This window comes from Rhinolophus sinicus, linkage group LG11, assembly GCF_036562045.2.
Source record: "Rhinolophus sinicus isolate RSC01 linkage group LG11, ASM3656204v1, whole genome shotgun sequence".
In the NCBI taxonomy this organism is placed as follows: Eukaryota; Metazoa; Chordata; class Mammalia; order Chiroptera; family Rhinolophidae; genus Rhinolophus; species Rhinolophus sinicus.
This window is the reverse complement of record NC_133760.1, coordinates 21,433,940-21,457,659: the sequence shown is the minus strand read 5'-3', so window position 1 is coordinate 21,457,659 and position 23,720 is coordinate 21,433,940. Positions and strand designations below refer to the sequence as shown.

At 42.4% G+C, this 23,720-nt stretch overlaps 1 protein-coding gene across 1 annotated transcript in view; it reads left to right on the top strand.

Moving 5' to 3' along the window:
• Positions 1-23,720, top strand: part of CDH13 (cadherin 13) — a 984,505-nt gene that overhangs the window by 605,409 nt on the left and 355,376 nt on the right. Inside the window, exon 6 of the mRNA XM_019743731.2 lies at positions 13,267-13,411. Coding sequence (XP_019599290.2) covers positions 13,267-13,411 — 145 coding nt within the window. The remainder of the gene's footprint in view (positions 1-13,266; positions 13,412-23,720) is intronic.

Below are 23,720 nucleotides of genomic sequence, written 5' to 3'. Positions count from 1 at the left end.
TTTCATTTTAATTGCTTTTTTGTTTTCTTGTTTTGTTATTTTTTGTTGTTTTTTTCTCCATTGATTTTTAACCAGCTCTTTTTATATTCAGAATAGTAAGTCTCTGTTTTATATAGTATAAATATTTTTCTCAGTTTTCTGTTTATTTTAGTCCTATAAAAATGTGCACTTAAATAGTTTAATCTCTCAATAATTCACATAAGTTATGCCTTCATTGTTGGTTTAGAAAGACCTTCCCTACTCTATTTCATAAATATTCAATGGCTTTTTTCTCCAAATACTTTAATCCACCTGGAATTTATAGGCTATACTTTAAATTTTTATACATCAACCTTAATTTTTGGAGAACATGTTTTATAAAACACATTTTAGTACTTAACAAAATGACTTTAGTTCTGTAAAATAAAAAGAAAAAATGTATTACATTTCATTCTTTTCCTCTGAATTTCACTTTTGGAGAGGAAGAAAAGCAAGTAAAAATAAAATCCTCAGAAATTTTATCCTACAGCTTTGTTTTCAAAAGTACTGTATTTCTCATTTTTGTACAAAAATCCCCTTAGCCCTTGTACATATCCTTAATGAATCTGGCATAATTCCAACATCTACTGGAATGATTTATATAAATTTTATGTGAACCAATTAAAATTTTCAGCCTGTGCCCCTCTTGGGGGTCGAAGATATTCACTGAGACTTTACCCAAGCTACTTAAATAAAATTATTTTGAATATCTACATAGATTTCTTCCACATAACTAAAGCTACTTATTAATTAATCAAAAGTTAAATAGAAAATGCCCTCACAGTCCAGTGTGGTTGTGAGCATGCATACATACATAAGGGAAAAAATGTTTTCATTTTTTGGGGGAAAACAGACTTTAAAAATAAAACTTCCAATTGACAAAGGAAATACTATAGCTCTAAGCAGTGCAAGCTTTTTCAAAGAACATTTGATCATAGTATCAAGATCTTTAATTAATCATCTAACAAGTATGAAACTTTTCTTGCCCCTTCGGTCATTTTTTAGCGAGAGCTATAAACACTACATCCAGTCTATCGAGGGGGAGATTACACAGAGTTGTGTAAATGAAGGTTACAGAAGGCTAAAAGTATCTTTTCCCTGGGAACTCTTCGGGAGCTGGTTCATAATGAAATTCAACTTTGGCAAATGAATAAAGCTGAGAAAAATAACTTGAAATGCATTGATTGGTGTCAAAGAGAAATCTGGATTTCGGTAATAGAAAAGCAATTTCAGAAGGGTAATGACTGATAAATAGGAATTGAAACGAGGGTACTACATCCACCTTTTCAAAAGTCTAAATAAAGGTCTGTTGGGAGTGAATGACTGCCAAAGTCACCAAATCCTTCTCTGATCTAACAAACATTTTTTAGAATTCCCTAGGTGCTGGGAATTGTGCTACATGTGCTTGTTTATCTTTTTTATTCTTTTAACCAAAAAAAAAAAAAAAAAAAGAAGAGAGAGAGTAGTTTTCTAAACAACTTTGTTACATGTAAAAACTGATCCGTGAAAGCTGAAGTCACTTAATAAGAAAAACTCACCATTGGCCAGGTTTGCCTAAGACAGTCTTGGTCTGTGCTTGTTGTTTAGGCTTCATTTTTAATAGTCCCACCTTACATTCTAAAATGTGTTCCAGTTTGGACACTAGATCATGTGGCCACAATATTACGTGTATGGCCCCAGTATTAATTTCCAGCTGCTGCTGTAACAAATGCAGTGACTCAAAACAACACAGATTTATTCTCTTGCACATCTGTAGGTTTAGAATCCACCATGGCTCTCACTGGGCTAAAATCAATGTACCAACAGGCCTGCATACACTCCTGGAGGCTGGAAAGGAGGATCCTGGCCTTTTCTAGCTTCTAGTGTTATCCCACACTCCTGGGCTCATGGCCTCTGCCTCCAACTTCAAAGCCAGCCATGGCTGCTCAAGTGCCTTCTTCCATCCATCACTCAGACTTTGTTCTCGCCTTTTCTCTCAAGCATCCTGGTGATGACATTTGGACGCATCCAGATAATCAAGGCTATAAACTCTCTATTTTAAGGTTAGCAGATGGGCAGCCTTAATTCCATCTGCAACCTTAACCCCCCTTTACCATGTGACCTAACATACCATGGGTTCCGGGATTAGGGCTTTAAAACCATGGGGAAGATTTTGCCAACCACAGCCACTCGATAGGTAGCAGAGCTGAAACTGAAAGACAGGCTTTCTGATTCCAAGTCTAGTGTAATTTCCGTGATCAGTGAGGGTGTCTTCGGTAGAGATGCCTTGTTCGAATCTTTGTGAGATGTTGGGAGCTGAGGAGGCTGTGAGAATTGCAAACAAAAAGGCAGTAAAAATATCAATCAATGCTTTCTTTATTCAAGGCCCTTAATTAGGTATAGAAGGAATACCTAGAAAACAGTGTTCCTGCCTTCGAGTTGTTTATGAGCTAATTGGGTCATGAGCATATTCTCATCTACATGCAGAATACGTAAGTCTCTACCAAAGGAGTCTATAATGAATGAATGTGATACTATATTAATTAAAATGTAAGAACTCAGGTGCAGAAAGTAAGGGCAATTTAAGTTTCACATTAATCAAATAAGTCAGGATAAGTGTTATCATTTTCTTTTTCTTTCCTATCACAACAAACATTATATCCAGAGTGGAAAATACTGTTTTAAAAAATCTTCCAACCACTCTCAACCTTTAGGAAATCATCAGTTATAAGTAAACTTTTAAAGGCATACTTGCATGAAAAGCTCTGTGGGCTTCTTTAGTTCTACCGAACCTTTACAGATGTTTTGTTTGTTTGTTTTTAATCTGTGAATGTCTTTGAGGTTCTCAAGACACACTTCCAAACTGCCTTCTGGGAAGATTGTATCAAGTTGAATTTCTACTAGCGTGGAACCTGGTGCTTATGTCACAGCACTTTCACAATCTTTGGCTCTCATCTTTTCTTTATCTTTGTCCACCACGCAGGCAAATGTTGGCATCTTATTTTTTATATGTATTTCAAGGTTTTGTGTGAGTCTCTATGTCTGAACATAGAGTCATGTTTAACGGGAGATGTCCCATAGTTGTTAGGCCTACGTGTACCTCTGTTGTGTACAGTGAACATTCAGTTATCGTTTTGCGTTTCTAGCATTATAACTATTCTCTTTTGCAAAAGATATTTGGAAGGAAAGGAATGAGACCCATCTTTGTTGGTGCCTTTTAAACTGGTCCGATAGAAGTTCCTGAAGAGTCGTTTCAGAGATGGTACAAATCACAGCATCCATGTCAGGACATGTTGTGGTGTCCCGAGGTGGTAACTTGGAAAGAACACAGTCGTTTGGGTAGGAGACATCTTATCTATGTCCAAATGAGAAATTGAGTCACGTTATGTTATAGTCATAGCTCATATATTCTCTTCATTTTATGTGATCAGAAAACGTGTGGCTGAAAAGCTCTCGTGCACACGCACAGTATACTGATAACCAGTTATTAATACGTCATCTTAAATAAGTAATTTACTGTATGCGTGCCCGCATGTGTTGTTTCATTTGAATATTTGGCCTGCAGCAGAATCATCAGAGTTCAAAAAGGTCGAAATGTTTTCTAAATTGTTTTATTTCAAAATGACTCATGAGTCTATAGACTGTGCGTGTCGTGCTTTGTTTCTTATTCCATTGATCCGGGTTTGACATATGTTGCTTGGGTCACCTCAGGTTGTAAAAAATATTGGCTTTTAAGAGCAGCTTCTTCAATTTGGCCTTCACCCAAAAAACCTTGCAGCACATTTTGTTTTTCATCAGTTCATCCCGTTGGGTTAGATCACAGCGTCAAATGTTGTCTGACTAAATTGTGTCTTTCATAAGCAGTTGAGAAGATGAGCCAAAGGAAGGGCAAGATGTTAATAGTTTGTTGTGATGCTGAAGGCCAGTGTGCTGGTGCATGCTTTGTCATTCGGTTCATTATGTTCCTGTTTTTTTTATTTTTTTAAAGGATGCTTGTCTATGAAGTGTGTACAGCCCATCTCCATTTTAATGATGCATTAATTGGTTTGAAGAGTCATCAGTTTACAAATTGTGACTTAATGGTTTGCACCTCTACCCCTGAGACATGGAAGTGGAATAGATGCTGGGAGGCTGGGAAGGGTGGCCAAGGGGACCCCACACGCATGCTTTAGCTAAAGCTACCCCGGCAGTTTAGCTTCCACTCTGGCTCCATGGTTTCTCATTACCTCCTCCCTATTTCAGAACTCAAGGCTTCTCTCCTCCTGCATACAAGGCTCAGGAGACCAGCACTACTGGCCTCGCTTTTTAGGGGAGTGGAACTAATATTTATTAAGACATGAGAGGCAAAACTATTAAGTGGATGACACATTTAGTGCCCACCTCCCATGGCCCCCAAAGGGCGGCGATTAGCTCACATCCATGCAGTACCTTCAATGTCTACACCCTCAAATAAAGGAGTTTTGCTTTCAACAGATTAGGGGTGTCTCGCATACCCTGTCCCCCTCCCCATCCTATTCATCATGGTCATTTGAGAGCTAAATGTATAAAAAGGACAACTTTTGTAATTTACTTTTCAGAAAATGTGTGACATCCCCCAAAGGGGACATGTTGTAGCCCGGCAGATACTGTCATTGTGTCAGGGAGTTATATAACACACAGAGCTCACAGTGTTTTTCAAGTGTGTTAGGAAAAATTTATCATAAGCTCACCATACCCTTAAATTAGTGGATAATTTTGCCTCAGGTGAGGTGACGGTGAAACATAGCAATCAATGTAAAGCAAAACTATTCAGTAGATGACACATTTAGTAAAGCGAATGAAACAAAAGTGTAAGAAAAGTCCATGAAAAAATATTTAGCCATTAGGAAGAGCATAATGGGGAAAGCATGCATTTTGGAGTCAGACCTGACTTTGGATCCAGCAAGATCCCAAAGCCACAGGTACTTAAGATTCTCTGAGTTTTACCGCCGTGGGGGTTTCTTCAGGTTGTTTTGAGCCAAATGAGACAACACATAAAAAGCCCAGCCATTGGACACCCAATAAATATTAGTTCCCTTCTCTTAAAAAGCAAGTGATCAATTTAGTGTGCTTGGGTGTTGTTCACCACTGTTGTTCATGAACTAAGACGGCACAGAGTCAACTGGCCGGCGGTCAGTGGAATCGGGACTGTCTGCTCTCATGTGCCAGGGATGGAGAGAAAGGGAAGATGGCCAAAGCTGAGGCCAAAACTTTGGACTCCGCTCTCTTAAAGAGTCATTTGCTTTCCAGCAGAGGGCCTTATGCGCTGAATATGAAATCAGGCGCCTGTTATGTGCCAGGCATTGGGTGTCCGCCTGGGCCTGGGGGGTCTGCCGGTGGGCAACAGCTCTGCCCCCCTGGGGCCACACAGAGAGGCAAACATGAGCCAAATTGTCACCCTAGTCAATAAGCAATTACAGATTATGAGAAAAGTGAGGAAGGGAAGACACTGGTACTACAGGGGGGTAAACCAGGGCTGCCCTAGCTAGTCCGGAGGGGTAATGAGGAGCTTCTCTGCCACTGCCATCTGAGCTGAGATCTAAAGTAGGAACAGGGACTAAGAGGGGACAGATGACAGGAAGCTCGTGCTTGCTAGGAGGGTCGCATGGGACAATAACTGTGTTAGGAAGGAGTGAGATGAGTTGGAAGAATCGAAAAAAAGATCGGTGTGGCATGATAATAAGGAACAAAGGGGATCTCTGGTGATGTGGAATGAGTTTGGAGAAGGGGGCTGGGTCAAATTATACAGTAAAAGAATGTGTTGTTTATCCTAAGAATGATGAGACATGATCCGGAGGTGTCCATCATGGGGTGACATAAAGAAATTACAATTTTGAAAAGATACCCTGGAATTCTGTGTTGACCAGTGTTCCCCCAGAGAAACAGAACCAATAGGACATATACGAATATTTTTTTATTTAAAAAATATAGCTAACATATACCATTATATCAGTTTCAGGTGTACACCACAGTGGTGCAACATTTATATACCTAAAGAAGTGATCACCGTGATAAGTGCAGCAACCATCTGATACCGTAGTAGCATATCGCAATATGATTGACTATATTCTCACTACATTATTGACTATATTTGTTTTATACCTGGAAATTTGGACCTCTTAGTCCCCTTTACCTTTTCCCCCTTTTGTAAAATGTTTCAATTACAGTTAACATTCAGCGTTACTTTATATTAATTTCAGGTGTACAGCAGACTGGTTATATAATTTAAGCATATAATGTAAGAAGTGATCCCCCTGACTAGCCTAGTACCCACCTGGCACTATACATAGTTATTACCATATCATTGACTGTATTACTTTACGTCCCATGACGGTTTTGTAACTACAAATGTGTGGGAGCTATATAAATATTATGAAAATATATAGAGTATAAATATTAATACAAATATATAACATGAAGATATGTAAATATACATATTTACATAAAGAGATGTGTCATAAGGAATCTGCTCACACAATTATGGAGGCTGAGACGACCCACGACCGGCCACCTACAAGCTGGAGACCCGGGGGAGCTGGCCGCATAATTCAGTTTGAGTCCGAAGGCCTGAGAAGCAGGGAAGCCACTGGCATTGTAGCTAGTCCAGGTCCGAAGGCCTGAGAAGCAGGAACGCTGAGGGCAGGAGAAGATCCATGTCGCAGCTCAATCGGGCAGGAAGAAAAAGGAGCCAATGGCTTCTTCCTGTGCCTTTGGTTCTTTTCAGGCCCCCGATCAATTGGATGATCTGTACCCAACGGTGGGGCGGGGGGTCTGTTTTACTGAGTCCACTGATTGAAACGTTAGTCTCCTCTGGAAACACCATCACAGACACGTGCAGAGATGACGTTTACTCTGGGCACACCGGGCCAGTCAACTGACCCATTCAATTAACCATCACAGAGCCCTTGGAGAACAGATTGTGGCAATGAGCCATGGTGACAGGGACACGCATTAGGTGCCTGTGGCAGTGGCCCTGGTGAGAGGTGACAGAAGCTAATCTCAGGAGGTGAGGATGGAGGTGAAAAAGAGGGTGGATTTCAGTGAGATGCAGGAGCGTGGACAGGGTGGCAAGGGACAGGAGAGAAGCCTTCATGTGAGGAAGAGGATGGCTTCTGAGTTTCTGCTTTCGCCCCTGGGAGAGACAAAGCAGACACTCAGAAGCCATCTGGACAAAGTTTAGAGCAAAATGATAAACATACAACTGCATTGATCATACTTTCTAGTGCCTGAAAAATTCTTGCCTCTTATAACACCTTTTAAGAATAGTTTAATTAAATCATTTTAAATGTATGAATGAAATAGTTCCACATTCTCTAGCGAAGCCCAAGGCTGGCCCTTTGAAAACTGGGTGGTAAGAGCTGGGTTTAACTTCAGCACCTGCCTGAGAGCAGACACGTGTACACATTGTTTTCCTTACCCTGCACTAAGAGCCGATGCGGCCGCAGTGGGAGGCTCTTAGTATTAGGTTGGTGCAAAAGCAATTGTGGTTTAAAAGGTTAAAACGTGCAAAAACCGCAATTACTTTTACACCAACCTAATAATAATATAGAAACTAAGGTGCAGAGAGATGTGTGTCTGGCTCACAGCCCCCGTCTGGTACCTCGCGAGGACTGAACATGGTCTCCTGAATCCAGGTCCTCTGCTCACTCCCAACTCCTCCCAGTCCTCTACTTAGGCTCTCAGGGTGGGTGCCCCGCCCCCCAGCAGGGCTCCCCTCCACTGCTCCCAATGCCAGTGGTCTCTCTATGTCCCTTCCATGATGGGCTAAGCTTCCTGAAATATGGGCAAGGAACCCCAACCCCAGGATCTCTCGGTGCTGGTTTAAGCTACATTCCTAACAAGTTCCCTAGATGACCCAGGCCCTCTAAATGATAAAGCGCCATCAGTCACCCCTCCCAGGTTATTCCATCTTACTGGGGGAGAACAGTACTGCAGGGTTGAGACCCAAAAGTCACACCAGGGCTAAGGCAGTTCAGTGCCCCTACCCTCCTGCTCCATCCGCTGGGAGGTTCCCACCTCCAGGGCCTCCTCTTTTCCTTTGTTTTCTGCAACTTTTCACTTTTCAATTAGTAAGCAGTTCTCTTCTGACTTTCCTGTTTGACAACTTGACAGAAAGTGATCAGACTTTAAGTGTTCATTACGCACAAATACCAGAAGATTGGAAAAATTGATTTTTATGTAAAATGCACCTACGCGTGTTTTATATCTCTGTGTGTATGTTATGTACGTGGTGTGTATTTGCGTGTTTTTTGTGTCTGTGTGTTTGTATGTTACGTGTATGAATGTCTGTGTGTGTGTGTGATGTGTGTCTGTATATGCACGTGTCTGTGTGTCTGTACAAAGGCTGCTCCAGACTGAGCCAGAGAAAACATCTACCCTTCCTGGCCTGTGTGTTTGGGAGTCACGAATGGGTCCAAGTGCAGTGCACTGGATTCCTAGCAGGTGGGACGACGCTGCCTTCTGTTTGGAAGTGATTTTCATGCGTCTGGACCTGGGAATGTCGTTCCCAACGTCTCCAAGGCCCTTGGGCCTCCACGTGCAATCCCTGCGTCACTGTGCAGCACTGCACAGACAGGAATGTCCGCCTGAATCCCCTGCAGATGGGACAAAATGCAGGCGCTGCCCCAGCAGCTTCTGGGCAAGGCCTGGGAGTCTGCATTTCCAACCCGCTCCTGGGAGATGCCAGTGTCGCCGGTCCCCTGACTGTACTCTGAATAGCCAGGTCCTAGGACACACAACACAGAGGTTGGTCAAATGTACAACTTTTTAAGGCTACCTGATGGAATACATTATTAGGCACCACCTGGCAAAGGAAACTTGGGCAACTGCTTCTAGATGTAATTTATTGAGCATCTGCTCTCTTTCTGGTTCCACTGTAGACCTTTTTATATGTCACCCCTCGTTATTCCCGAGAAGATCAACCCCTCAAACTAAGAACAGAAACCCTCAAGTCCTAGAAGGTGGTAGAGAAATCGTCAGTGAGAAGCTGGTTGATTTCCATTTCCTCTGAGCAATTATTCTGCTACATTCAGCCAATGGCTACCTGTTGGTTTTCTCATGGCCGGTTCCACTAAGTGACATCTCACTTCAAACATAAAGAACAGGCATTAGAATGGCCCCGTTGGGATGCATTCCAGTGTTTGTTTCTGGCGACCTAAACACAGCCCCTAGAATATAGGTTATGACCCAAAAGAAACGAACATTGTTCCAGTCTTTTCAGACTAAGGATCGGTGTGTTGGGGGTATTTTCAATTAAGTAGGGAGGAAGGCGAGAACACCGTTGAACATTTATTCTCTGATCCTGCAGGTACCCTGTGAAATTTAAGGGCCCTGCTTCAGAAAGTTTAGCATTCACTAGCTGTGGATCTGACCTTCATGTGAGAACCATCGTGAAAACTCACTAGAATGTCAGATTTCTTTGTAGTAAGTGATTGGGTGATAGCTAAGACTGCATTTACTAATAACTTCTTCTCACATATCTATGTGCTTAATTTGCATCCGCGTTATGAATATGCCTTTTGAAAGTTGCATAGACTACTTATTAAAGCACTGGCATTCCCCATCATATATTTTATTCAGTCTACTATGTTTTCCTTTGTTAGGAACAAGCCTGATACCGTTTTCCCTCCCTCCACTCTGCTTACCCAGCAAGTCACAGAGAATCAGCCCTCTTTTCTCACTTTGCCCAACTTGTTTCTGCAAAGGATGTTACAGCAGGATAAACTTCAGTCCCCTCCATTGGACTTGAGGGGACCCCCAGTTATTTGACTTGCTCTTATACCAATAGCATCTGTAATGTAATGCCAACTCTGGGACCTTTCCACTTGCTCTTCCTGCTGTCTAGAACTCCTCCGTGCATTTTTGCCTGGCTGGGTCCTTCTGCTTTCTTGTCATTCCCATCTCAGTTGAAATGTTCCTTCAGCAATAAGTAGCTTCTGGGCAGGGCCTGAGAGTTGCATATAGTCTTCTAAACTATTTTATCTAAAATAGGTTTTCTCTCTCTCTCTCTCTCTCTCTCTCTCTCTCTCTCTCTCTCTCTCTCTCTCTCTCTCTCTCCCACACACACCCCCCCTTCCTCTCCAGCCCTGTGCTTTGGAATCCAGTAGCACTCTGCAATGGCAGACAGATTTTGTATCTGCATTGTCTAATATGGTAGCCACCATCTATATGTGGCCATGGAACTCTTGACTATGTCTAGTGCAACTGAGGAACTAGATTTTTACTTTATTTATCTTTATTTAACTTAAATAGCCACATGTGGCTAATGGCTGCCATGTTGGATAGTATAGCGTTAATATTGCAACCTGTTTCATCCCTCCATATCCCTGATCTGTAGTTGAAATGATCTTATTCATGTATTTTACATTGCTTATCATCTGTCTCTTCATGCCAGAATGTCCTTTCTGTTATCTAATGGCTATCCAACAGATGGATTACTCAGTGTAGAGCCTGGCATGTAGTAAGTACTCAATGAATTTTTGTTACATTGACTTTGAAATGAACAAATGCCCCTTAAGAGCATTTTGCTATTTTGAAATGCTGTTCCAAAGGTCTTAGCTTCCAACAATATTGTTTTCCACTGAAAAATCCAGAAGTCAAACTCTGGATAGTAGTCTAACATAAAAGGCTATCAGGTTGTCTGCTTGTACAATTGGTTTTGTAACATTTTTCATTCATCCTAACCAATTACATCCCCTTAGTGTCTGTTTGTCTTTACATGATATTAAGATGGATCTGGAGTCTGCCCCTCCCAGTTCTATAATATATTTGCATATTTGGGAAATGTGAATCCTGTTTCTTCATCCTATTTGTGGCTTCTTATACTGCCCAAGTCTTATAGAATATAGAAGTGTTGGAGGAGGTCATCAAGAGGATGTGACCACCAGTTGACCCACGAGCTGGACCCAGGCAGCCAAAGCTCCTCACCCCATCCTCTGACCTCGGAATATACATTATATCCATTATTCCCACAGTGGGAGCTCTTTTCAAGGATACAGCCTTGAGCGAGTAAGGTGTTATTGAGGCCAGCTAGAGAGTATATGTGACTGAGTCCAGTTAAATCTTAAAGGCATAAACTTTTAAGATTCTGGTGGACAGGCACGGAAATCTATTTGTCTTGCTGTCACCCAGTACAAGTCTTGCTTATGAAACTTACCAACTCCCAGTCTGGAGTAGTCTGCCTGTTTCTTTGGTCTCTCCAAGTATGGGGACCAGTTTCTGCACAAACGGGAAGTTTAAGATTCAGATTCAAGCTATGTGGTGTCTTTAGATGTAGAGGTTTGGGTTAAGTGAAAGTTGAGCCTTTGGCTATTTTGGGAGAAGGACAAAAGGCCAAACCTTCATTATTGCATGAAATTCCCCCAAGGCTTTGTTTTGATTTCCTTTGTTCAGCAGTATTCTCATGGTAATTTTAAAAAGCAGCATAAAAGTATAAAAGTGAACTCTCTTTAAGATCTTTGTGTGCAGTTGTTAAAAGGCTCTGCCCCTTTAATTTCTTATTAAGGTACACATGCATTATTGTATCTGTCCCCAAAATGAAAGTGTGTGTAAATCTGCTAGTGAAAGGATGAAGTAATGTTAAAGAAAAAAATGAGAAACACATTTCTCTACCCAAGCATACCTGGCTTCATTTTTGTTTACTAAATTCACATTCTGTCCATAGGTGTATGTTACGTACGTGTGCTGCACATGGTATTTTGCGTATTTTCACATAATATTCTAAGTAGATCAATAGGTTTAATAATGATTTTACATAATGGCTATATTCTAGCATGTTGTTAGCCAAACATTCATTCAACTCTTTCTTTCACTGCACATTTAGTGGATATTACTAGCAATAACACTACAGTGAATATTTTTATATATGTAGTAAAACCTAACTCACCTAGAACCAGGAGCAGTATCCAAATGGAACAAAGCGCAAGAATTCTTCATAGCTTTTGTTGAATTTTGTCATGCCACTTTCCCAAAGGGAGGATACCAGCGATGACCCCATCTCCGTCGTGGTGCTTTGTGACAAAAGTGTTTCTCTTTTATTTTCCTAATTTGGGCTAGTTTTTACACTAGTGTTGATAACAATAACAGCAACAGTAGCAGCAGGTAGTGTTCTTGAGACATACTATGTGACGACATTAAGTGATTTAGACACGTTGTTTATAGTGGTTACAATGTGAACTGAGATGAGGCTGACCTCATGGGGTCATATCTGGACTCTACCACATAACCTCTATCTGCTTCCATTCCGTCCTCACAAAAGAGTCGTAGTTACTGTGAGGTTCAATTAAGTTAATATAGTAGAACACTGGATAATATTGGTTATTCTTCCTAATAATGGGTGTTTTTAATGATGCACTGGGATTCCAGCTGCAAAGACCCTTTTCTGTCTGAAATACTCAACCACCTCCAATGCCAGGACCACCACTGATATCCAAGGAGAAGTGTTATTGTCACCGCCGAGTTCAATCAAAGCTGAATTAGGCTCAGAAAATGAAAGCATAAGGTTACACTGGAAATGCCATGACATTATTCCCTGTTACCAAGGCAAACAATAAAGCCGGTGTTTTTATGCTATTATTTTCTTCTTCCTCCAGAGCTGAAGGTAGTTCTTTCTATATGGAAATGTTTCATGGGATTATGAAATTCCCCCATAGATAATAAGGGCCTGGTGGGCAAGGATCCTGGGGTCTCATTCAGGACCCCAGCAAATGCCTTCCTTGTCTCAGGAAAGCTCTCTATCCATACTTAGGGACCTGAATTTCTCCTAAATATTACCATAAACACTTTCAGTTATTTCTTAATGTAATCTGTTCATAACTGCTTAGTCAATTATTTTTATTAGCATAACATTCCTTGTAAGCAAAATGATGTTGGAAAAACAGAAACAATGTAAGCATATTTTCTCAGCTATGGCTAATTGTGAATTCTCTCTCTCTCTCTCTCTCTCTCTCTCCCTCCCTCCCTCCCTCCCTCCCTCCCTCCCTCCTTCCTTCCTTCCTTCCTTGAACTTCCTTTGCAGATTGATGAATTAATTGTAAATTTCCCAACAGGGACCTAACATGAATGGGTCTTTGTCTTATATTCTCTAATGTTTAGTTTCTATTCTAGTCCCACTGACTATCCATCGAGACCAAAATTTGAAGATTGCCAAGGGCTCATAAAATTGCAGCTATAACCTATTTTCTCCAGAGAACCTGACTTCAATTTTCATAATGAATTAATACCGTCTCTCCCCCGATCTCTTTGCTCCAATAGCTGTTTGTGGAGACCACTGATGCCAACGGCAGAACCCTGGAGGGGCCAGTGCCTCTGGAAGTCATTGTGATTGATCAGAATGACAACCGACCAATCTTTCAGGAAGGCCCCTACGTGGGCCACGTCATGGAAGGGTCGCCTACAGGTATGTTAAGTGGGCTCCTCGTCAGCATGATGGTTGGGAAGTGGCATTCTCGGATCTTTGGAGCCTCTAGAGGCTGTTTTATGCCCACTTCGGCATCTTGTTGGTGTACACCAACCCTGACGTCATGTCCCTGGATAGAAGCAAGAGCTGGAAAGATGCAGCTCAGAACATGAGTGGGTGTGGCAAGCGATGAAAACCTCTCCCGCTGTCTGTGAAGGTGATCTTTCCAGGGTGACTGACATCTAAGTCTCCACCGCGTGGTTCATGTCGAACATTATGGAAATATGTAGCTCACCCCTGTGAGACCCCCAGGCTGAACGTTCAGGTACAGTGGAGCTGTGAAGAAAATTCAGGTCTCCACGGCCAGCTTCCCATAACTGCCTTTTAATTAGAATCATTTTGGAATAAACAGGTAGACTTTTTTACTTTTCCCTTTCCTTAGAAGATGTGCATGGAGAAACCTTTGTCTTCACTCAAAGGGCCGAAGGCAAGAGATTTTATTTCTCTCTCTGGAAATACTTGTACCTACTGTTATGGAAATGACTCAAGAGTTTCTACAGAGGCCCCTTTTATCTTTTGCCCACGTTTAACCTTTCTGTCAGAGAAGGTTTTAACAATTTATAGCTCCCTTTTCTGGCCCAATACATGCTAATTAAAGCATTCTGTGACCAGCAGCAGAAGTCACTTCTAAGTAGAATGCGTGAGAAAGTGAAGAACAAAGTAGGAAATTCCCTATTATAAGGCTGGACTTTGATGTTAAGCTTTAAACTCCTTTTGAGTGAAAAAGGCGTCGTATTAAGTGCACCACTGTGGCTGTGTCTAGATTGTGCCAAAACAAATAAGTAAACGAGTCATTCAGCAGTACAGACGGGAGATGGAAGCTGCTGAACTGTTTTGCCTGGTTATTTTTGCCCCCTTGGCTGAATTGATGGGATGTATCAATAACACGTAGATACATGAGGCTCTGGAAGTGTTGTCATGGTAACCTGCCTAGACTACCAGGTGAATAATTCTATGCAAGATGCCTAAATCCTCCCTTCAGCTTCAAGGAACTGGGTGTCTGTGCACTACATCAGATCCCCAGGGGCAGGAGACCCTCTCCCTTCTGAGATCTGAATGTGTCTGTAAAAAGGAGAGGCAATCCCCTGTGCGTGCCAGAGGGCATTTGGGGGAAATGGGTGGAGGCAGAGTGATCACAGCCATGGACCGATGGAGAGTGGGCAGGGGCAGGGGGATCAGACAACTTCAGGGCAGAACTGCCCAAGATACTTCTCAGGAGGCTGCTTCTGTTGCAGAGATGGCTTCTGGTGAGAGAGACCCTGGGATTTGGGTTTGACGTTTACAGAAATCTTAAACAAGCTGATATTCAGAACAAGTTAGTAGAACCAATGGGGAAAGCTATTACAGAGGCTGGAGTTTGAGCAGAGCAGAAAAATGATTCTCAGTTTCCATCTGTGGTGCCCTGACACTGTACAGGAGTGACTAGAATTCAAGATGGGCTGGAAAAGTATTCTAAATGTAAATGACAATGGTGACATTTGAGGTGGCTGTGAGCATGTGCATATCTTTGTATATTAGGTGCGTATATGATTAGACGCTGTCCAATTTTCCTCCCACTTTGCCCTACCTTAAAGTTTCAGAAAGAATTTCAAATTTATTGTTTTATATGCATGTCATGTTTTCAACAAAAAGTAGAATCCTTTATGTACATTGAATTTCTCAAAGCACAAAGCAAATGGGTGAGGGTGGACGCATCTGCAGCAAAACATAAACCATCTCAAACTTCTATTTATTATTGGAATTACCCTGTAAAATTACATAAAGGCTTGGATATCAGTATGGAGTATCTTCTTCCAGCAATGTGGAATTTGGCCTGAATCATTGTTTCCTTTTTCAATAGCCTCTTGGTTTGACTGAAAAGCAGTCATTGGAATAGAGTCAGTCATATTTTGGGTTAAGAATGTGGAAATGTTGTGGAAAACTTTGAGGGGAATAATCACTTAGATTACTCAGCTCCCTGTAGGAGAACTCGGGCAAGAAGACCCTAACGCATCCATGACAACCGTGGGAATGTGGGAAAGGAGATGTTATCCCTTTTCCAGCCCTCCACCCCCAACCTAAACCACTTATAAGTTATAACAACAAACCCATTGTAGAAATTATCGTCTCTTCTGTTCCATAATGCCCTGATCACTTGGGGCTCGTAGAATCCTCTGTGGACCCGTCCATTATTCAGAAAGGGGTGCTGACCCGGGAAAGAATTCAATGACTTTGCCCAGTTCCTACAAATAATAGATGGTGGGAGCAGCAGCGTTCAGTATTCAACCTGTATCATTTACCTTCACATCCTGTGCTCTTTCAACTGTCCAACAACCTTCATGTTGAAAACAACCATTAAACTATTGTAGCATTTAATGAGCACCTACTATGTTCTGAGGCCTTTCTATACACTGTACCATTTCCTCCACTATACCGTTTCCTACCCTAAAACGTAGATACCATTTTCCCTATCAGACATCTGAGAAAACTGAACCTCGAAGAGGTCCAGGAACTTGCCCTACATCACAAGCTGATGGGTGAGGCAGAATCTGGTGTTATATCTTGGGCTTCAGGGCACAGGCTCTTTCCCATGTGCCACAGTGGAGTTGACCACTTTCTTTCACATTCTGTACCATGGACCCTTTGCAAGCCCAGCTGGGGGGAAATATTTATGCAGTTTTATTAGATGAACTGATTTAGCTTCTGACAGAAAGTGACCAGCTCTCTGACCAAATAGCCAGGCTCACTGAATCACTTTTAATATATGTGAGCTATTGCTTGGTCTCCAGGGTTGAACAGTGTTCAACATGGGGCCCTTGTCCTCACTCACTTCATCTCCCTCTGAGTCCCCATAACCAGGACCAGCTTCATGGGGTGTGAGTTGTCTGGCCTCCCACAGCCCTGTGCTCCAAAGGGCCCCGTTCTCAGAAGGCCCCCATGGTAGGTATTATGCTTTGCCATCACCATCTTAAAATTCTTAATAATTGTTGAGCAAAGAGTCTTACATTTTCCTTTGGCACTGAGCCCTGCAAATGACGTAGCTGTTGCTGCACGTAGCATTATAGCCTAGAGCTGGCTTTGATGCTCTGCACGGCTCCTTAACAAGGTAAGACCTCAGGCAGGTTACTGAACCTTCTAGAAGCCTCGATCACCTTACAGGTCGATGGGGTGGGTGTATAATAGTACCTCACCTTGAAAACTATATGCAAGGATTAAATGAGACAATGTGCTTTACTCAGTGCTTAGAACATAATAAATATAAACATAATAAGCATAAATGCCAATGTGTTGCTAATGCTTCCATTATTATTCCAGCAGCGTACCCCTTAGGAAAGGGAAGGCAAAAGGGACATGCAGTTTGTGTGAAGGAACATTCATCTCCCAGCAAACCAAGTATCATTTTCATGTTCCAGTGTACCTGGATGCCATCAGACCCAATCTATCACAGAAGAAGGTCACCTGTATTTTTCTGTATGTGTAGACAGGAGACCATTGTCAGCTGCTCAGCAGTAAACTAAACTCCAGGGTAATATTTTGTGGAATCATTACTGGATGAAGGAAGATCAACAGAAAATGATGGTCTTCGGACTTTGCATATTATCTGCTGTTCCTTTTGTACAGTCACAAGTCATTGACTGATGGAACCAAGCCCGGCCCTGGCTGCTCTGTGGGGCCAGCCAGAGCTCCATGTGATCTGGTGTTTTCTGAATGCTTGAGGCATGCCAAGACCTCATGAGTAGGGGACAGAGGGCTGGGAAACTTGAAGTTCCTGGAGGGCACACATGCCAGGGCCCCACAGTACCGGCTGGCACCAACTCCCCAGTGCCCAGTGTTTTGCCACTGGTAATCCTCTGGGCACCTTTGAGAAGGGCTAACCATGAGAAATGGCGTGCAGGGCTTCTAGAAGCAGACCCTGAGGTGAGGATGGAAGGCGGGTGGTTTACCTGAGAGGTGCAGGATGCCAAGTGAGGAGTACTACAGGGAAGGGAAACCAGCCAACCTGAAATGCCACAATAAGCCAGCTACCAGAGTGGGCAGTTGTGAGCTTGAGCCCTTAAGGTGGGGAGGAGGTCCAGGAAATGACATAAAACACACATATTAACATTATCTCAGCCCAGGGGCAGGGGAGCTGGGATACCCATCCCCCACGCCCATCAGAGCTGTCCCCAGAGGGACTTTAACTTCCAGGCACTTTCAGCCAGCTTTGAAACTGGGCAAAGTGGCTTTCAGCAGCTCAGGAGCAGACTTCTAGCAAGGTACAGGAGCTTGTGGTTGGGCTGGCCTCAGCTCCTCCCTCCGTGCTTTTGGCTGCCTTGAATGTCAGCAGCGGCAGCTGGGAGAATAGCACCGACCACCGGGACAGGTGGGGCAGCTCTGAGAGAGGTCAGGGGAAGGAGGCAGTGGGAGGAATATCTCAGTCCCCAAACTTCATGACTGAGAAAGATGGATGTGCTGTTGATCATTCTCTTTAATTAGGGGTCAGGACCTAGACGCGCCTTGTTTGACTCTTAAGAGACACCCGTTGCTGAGATGTGTGCTCACACTTCTTCCTGAGGCTGTTGAGGAGAAGCAGAGATGAGCAGCTCCATCGTCGCCTTGTCTCGTCTGAGAGCCCCAGGATTCTTGCTCTCCCTTCTTCTCTTGCTCCCTTTATTTTTTTTCGTCCAGTCACGTTATTGAACATCTACTCTGTACCAGCACTGTCCTAAGGTCCAAGGGCATAGCTGTCGGCCTGCCAGACGCCGCTTATTCCCTCCTGGCATTTGTAGCCAAGCAGGGAAACTGGCGCCATATAAATGAGAATTGAAATGTGGTGAGTGCTCCAAGGTGCCCACCAAGGATGCATGATCCAAGGAGAGGTGGAATCTAGGCTCTGTCGAGGTGCTGTGAGGAGACTGGGGTTTTTGACCTTTGTTTTTCCTCTGGGATCTACCTGTGTTTCCATTCTTCAAGATGCAGTTACTTTAATTTTTAAACAAGTCGTACCATGCCAGATATGAGGAAAAACAGCCGATCAAATGGCCTTTGGGACAAATGCCTGTCCTGAGAGCTCAGCTTTGCTTGGCAGTTGCTATTTTCCAAAACAGCTTGGTCTAAATAGAGATGGTTGTGATATTTGATGGTTGGTATTTGAGACCTAGCTCAGGATAAATGCTGAGTTTGTTGGTCTGACCTAGAAGTGAAGTCCCTTTTCTTGTCACTTGTTTACTTCTTGCAGCAACGGCAATGTGGCTTTTCAGTCCACCAACTGTCCGGTTTTCCCTCGCTGGTATTTTTGGACTTTTATATCGTAGTTTCTTCCATTCTCAACTATCCCAGCCAATCCCATGGGATTTTGGAATATTAGGCACATGGCAGTTTTGTTTTTTTGTTTGTTTGTTTGGTTGGTTGGTTGGTTGGTTGTTTCCTTAAGTAGATTATTTTTTAAAACAAAGTAATTCAGCTTTTTGTCAGCTTTTTTTTAAGTGAACAGTGTATTCATCCTCAAATCTCACCATCCTGAGAAAAGCACCAGACATCTTGCTGAGCAGAGTTTCTGGGCTGTCTGTGGGTCTCTACACCTAGGGATGCACAGGCACAGTTTTACAGAAATGAAACTACATTCTTATCTGTGACTCACTTTCTTCACTCTGCAGGGTCCTAAAGGCATTTTGAAAATCAGTAAACATCAAGCTACATCATTGTTTTAAATAGCTAGTGTGTGGAGCTACCATTATCTAGTTAGCCAATTCCCTATTGATTTAGGTTGTTCTCGCTTTTCCATATTTGTAATCAATTCTACAGGAGAGGACACATCTCTTCCTATTTGCATGACAATTTCTTCAGTATAAATACATGCAAGTGGGATTGATGGGATAGAGGATATGCTTGTTACATTTTAATGTATTTGGGGGTGTGCTTCTAATCAGAGGATTATATTTGTATCTTGGCTAAGTTCACGCATGAAGACACAATAGTTTTTGTGTTCACATCTAAGCATACTCATGGACATTTTTGTTTGTTTTTGTTTTCCTGGATTAAATCCAGTACCTCCATGTTTCTGTGGTCATTTCACTAGCGGTAGCTGTGGGCTGTGAAATGCTTCACTCTAGATATCGACCAGGAGGAGCAGGTGCTGTTAGCGTGCTGCAGCGTCGTTCAGAATGGATTAGGCAGCACTTGAATTATGTTGTGAATCACTCCAGGGCAGTTGATCATAAAGCCAAATTTATGAAAGAGTTGTGTAATCCAATCATAGACCCCGTCCCAAAGGGAAAATTCCAGAAATAAAGTGTGTCAAAGGTGTTAGGTACCTACACTTTGGTCAAGAAACTGAATCTCCACCAAGTTGCTCCTACCCATGTCTGGGGGTTCCCAGGTGAGGTCTTACAGGGGCTCCAAACCAAGCCAGTCAAAAACTTGTCATAGCCACTAGGTTTTTCCGTCCTTTCTACCCCCACCCCTCTCTGATGGATGCCTTTTCATGTATTATACCACTGGTGCTCGTCCACTGAAGCCTTCCAGATACCACAGAGCTTAGTGAGATAGGGGAGAATGCCTGGACGCCTTTATTCTGTTAAAATGATCCCCTACCGGTAGAATTGTGTATCTCATCTTTAATGCAGGTGACTTTGAAAACAGCTCTTCTCGTTTTTATTCATAGTCCTCTCTCCACCTCAGTTCATATATGATTCTGCGGGGTTGGAGACCAATTCAAGAGACAGATGCCACATTGTTTTTCGAATCACTCTTCTGTCTAATTATGAAGTCTTTGTTCCTGGCCAGCCTACACGTCTCTTTCCCTCTGCCAGTTATCCGTTCTCATGCTCCTTCACGTCAGACCTTTGCATTCCAGGCACTGTGGATAACCTGGTGAGCTGGAAAGTTAGGGCTCCTGAGCTCGTGGACATTATGCCCTTGTAAAAACAAAACCCTTGGTAGTCCTGCCCCACTCATTTGTTGAATATATTTTAGACTCAAGCTGGAAGCCATCCCTCTGTCACTCTCCATTTAGAAGAGAGAAAGACTTGTGACATCAAATATTGAAAAATAATATGATAAACATGTGTCCATTAACTTAAAAAAATAAAATTAGAAAGCAGAGGGAGGGTAAAGAAGCATTATTAGCTTCCGAAACTTAGGGGTCATTCTACATCCTTTTGAAAGAAGAAATCTGATGGGAGTTTCCAGCCAAAATGGAAATCAGGTGACAATCAAGCACCTGCAAAATGAACGTGAAAAAGTCCTTGAGGTGTTATGGCACAGCATATGGCAGATGTCGATGCCATTGAAATTCATCCCTGGTACCTAAGGATCCACTCTGAATAGTCCAGGAACGTTTAGTGCTACAGAGGAATAAAACAGAGTGGCAGGTCCGCAGTGGCATTAACCAGGTATAATTTCAGGGACACTCTTACTGCAAATCATTTCCTGATGACCATTTCATTCAGCAAAATAATTCAACCAGTATGTATTGTGCAGCTTCTATGAGCCAGGTAATGTGTTAACACGTTGTGTACGGCGGGGTTTTGACAAGTCTATCAAGGAAGACCTCTCTGAGGAGGTGACATTTAAGCTGCGACCAGTGAGAAGAAAAGGTATTGAGCAAGGATGTTCCAGGCAGAGGGATCAGAAAGTGCGAAGGTCTGAGGCAGGAATGACAGAGGGAGGGACAGAGAAGAGGCCAGTGCGGTGGGAGAACGTCAGCAAAAAGGAGACGGCCAGGTGAGTGCAAGGAGACGTGCAAGTGCAAGGTCGTTTTGAACAGAAGTCAGCAACCAATGGGACATGGGCCAAATCTGTCCCACTGTCTGTATTTTTTAATAAAGTTAATGAAGTCTTATTGGAACACAACCCTACCCATTTAAACACGAGCAATGCTTAAGCATTGACTGTAGCTGTTTTCACACAATGTGGCTAGAGTTGGGGAGTTGGGACAGAGACTATATGTCCCACAAAGCCAAATATATATACTACATATACATAGATAGATATAGATATATAGAAATATAGATAGATAGATTTTAAAATATTTAGAATATTTTTAAAATAAATATACTTGTGTGTGCGTGTGTGTGTGTGTGTGTGTGCGCATTCATTCTTTATCTGGCCCCTTACAGAATAAATTTGCAGACCCCTGGATGAGCACTCCATAAGTTTTCATACATTTACAATTTAGTAAGAAGCCCTCGGGTGGCTTTAAGCAGGAGAGTGGTAAAATCTGATTTTACTGTTAAAATATAACTCGTGATACTCAGTGTAAAACAGAAGTAGGGCACCTGGGTCTGTTCAGCATTCCAGGCACGAGAGGACTGTGGCCTGGACGGGGGTGGGAACAGTGGACGTGGAGAAAAGCGGTCACGTAAGAGTTTTGTGGCAAGCCCATGATGGATGGGGGAATAGTAAATATTGACTCATATTACGGAACCAGATTATTGGAACTGATGTCATCTAAACGGAAGTATGGTAATACTGTAAACCTTAATAGTAATAAATTTTCCTCAAGAGTGAACTGGATTTTACCTTCAGTGTCCTCTCTAAGGCATAAATTTAAGGCCAGAGGGACCAGATTGCCGTGTCTTCATCCTTGATTTTCAGCATTTGGCAGAGTTCTAGTTACACAGTAGTCACTCAATAAATTTCATTCAATGAACAAATGGCCCCAAATGGCAAAAAGTTCCATTTTTATTTGATTTTTAAATAAGTGTTGTCTTTATTGGCAATGTATTCATCTCTTCAACAAATATCTCTGGAGTGCCTATTATGAACCAGAGACATCGCTGTTCAGTAAGGATGAGATGTGGGGGGTGCACAAAACAGACATCGACCCTGACTCCATAGACTTTGCCGAGGAAGGAGGAAGGCAGATGATAAATGCATCCCGGGCCTGTTGTCACTGCTGCACAAGAGAAAGGCAGAAACCCATTGGAAGCAACTCGCTAGCACAGAGGGAGAGAAGTGGCACCTGTCCCCAGGCAGTGCGGAGGTGATAATCACCGATATCATTTGTCTAGTCATGGCTGTATTGGTCTGGGTGCTGTGCCGATCTTTTCATGAAATCCTTACAATTCTTTTACACCTGAGGAAACAGAAACACAGGGAGGTTAAGTTGCGTCCCCAAAGTCACACAGCTGGTGGGTGATAAAGCTGGGATTCAAATTCAGACTAATTCCGGTGCCCTTTTTTCTCTCCATCTGTAACACCCACTGTTCTTTAATCACCTATGAAAATGTTAAGATCAATCCAATCTACCACCTGAGTCTAGACAGCATTTCTTTATATGCATGTGTATGGGTGTGTGTGTGTGTGTGTGTGTGTGTGTGTGTGTGTGTAAATACGCATGTGTATATGTGTATAGATGAAGGGGAGAGAGGGCAGGAGGAAGGGAGAAAACCACCACCTACCTTCTTTTGTCATTTTCTTTTAGCCGAGCTTGTCAGGTAGCTCCTGCAGCCCCTGGTACTGGTGGTGGTCTTCTCAAATAGAGCAAGATTCTCCCCCTAGCGGTAGTTTGGAAGATGCTCAAAGAGAGCTCTTCTCAGAGATTCATAAGGCATCTCTAGGCTGTCAATCAAGACAGTCTACAAATGTCAGTTAGAAAAGATTTATACTCAACATAGAGCTTGATAAACCAGCTTTTACTGCAGCACCTTTGCGCTAAGAGTACCATCCCTTCTGAGGGCAGAGTCTAGAGGGGCTGCTTCCATCTGTCTGAAAAAATACCTCGAATCACTTTACCTTGATATATTTATAGTATATTAAAGAAACCCTGAGTAGTTTACCATGTTTCCCTGAAAATAAGACCTAGCCAGACAATCAGCTCTAATGCGTCTTTTGGAGCAAAAATTAATATAAGACCCGGTATTATATTGTATTATATTATATTATGTAGACCTGGTCTTATATTATAGTGAAATAAGACCGGATCTTATATTGATTTTTTCTCCAAAAGAACTGTTAGAGCAGATTGTCTGGCTAGGACTTATTTTGGGGGAAACACGGTATGTATAGTTCCACCCCCCTTCTTGAGTACACAGAAGAGATTCAGTATTCTAAGTTCAATGGGAAGAGGGCATATAAAATTTCTTTCAAGTATGTTTTATAAAATATAGGTCATAAATTGAGTTTTCCAGTATCAAAGAAAAAAATTTAATAGACTTACAGCTTTCTTGCTTTAATGATGGCTGCGTTTTTGTTTTTTTGTGTTTTTGTTTTAAATCAAGCATAGTACCCAAAGCTATTTTATTATTCAGAAGACTGGCTCTTTTCAAAGATTTCTCAAAAGTTTGGT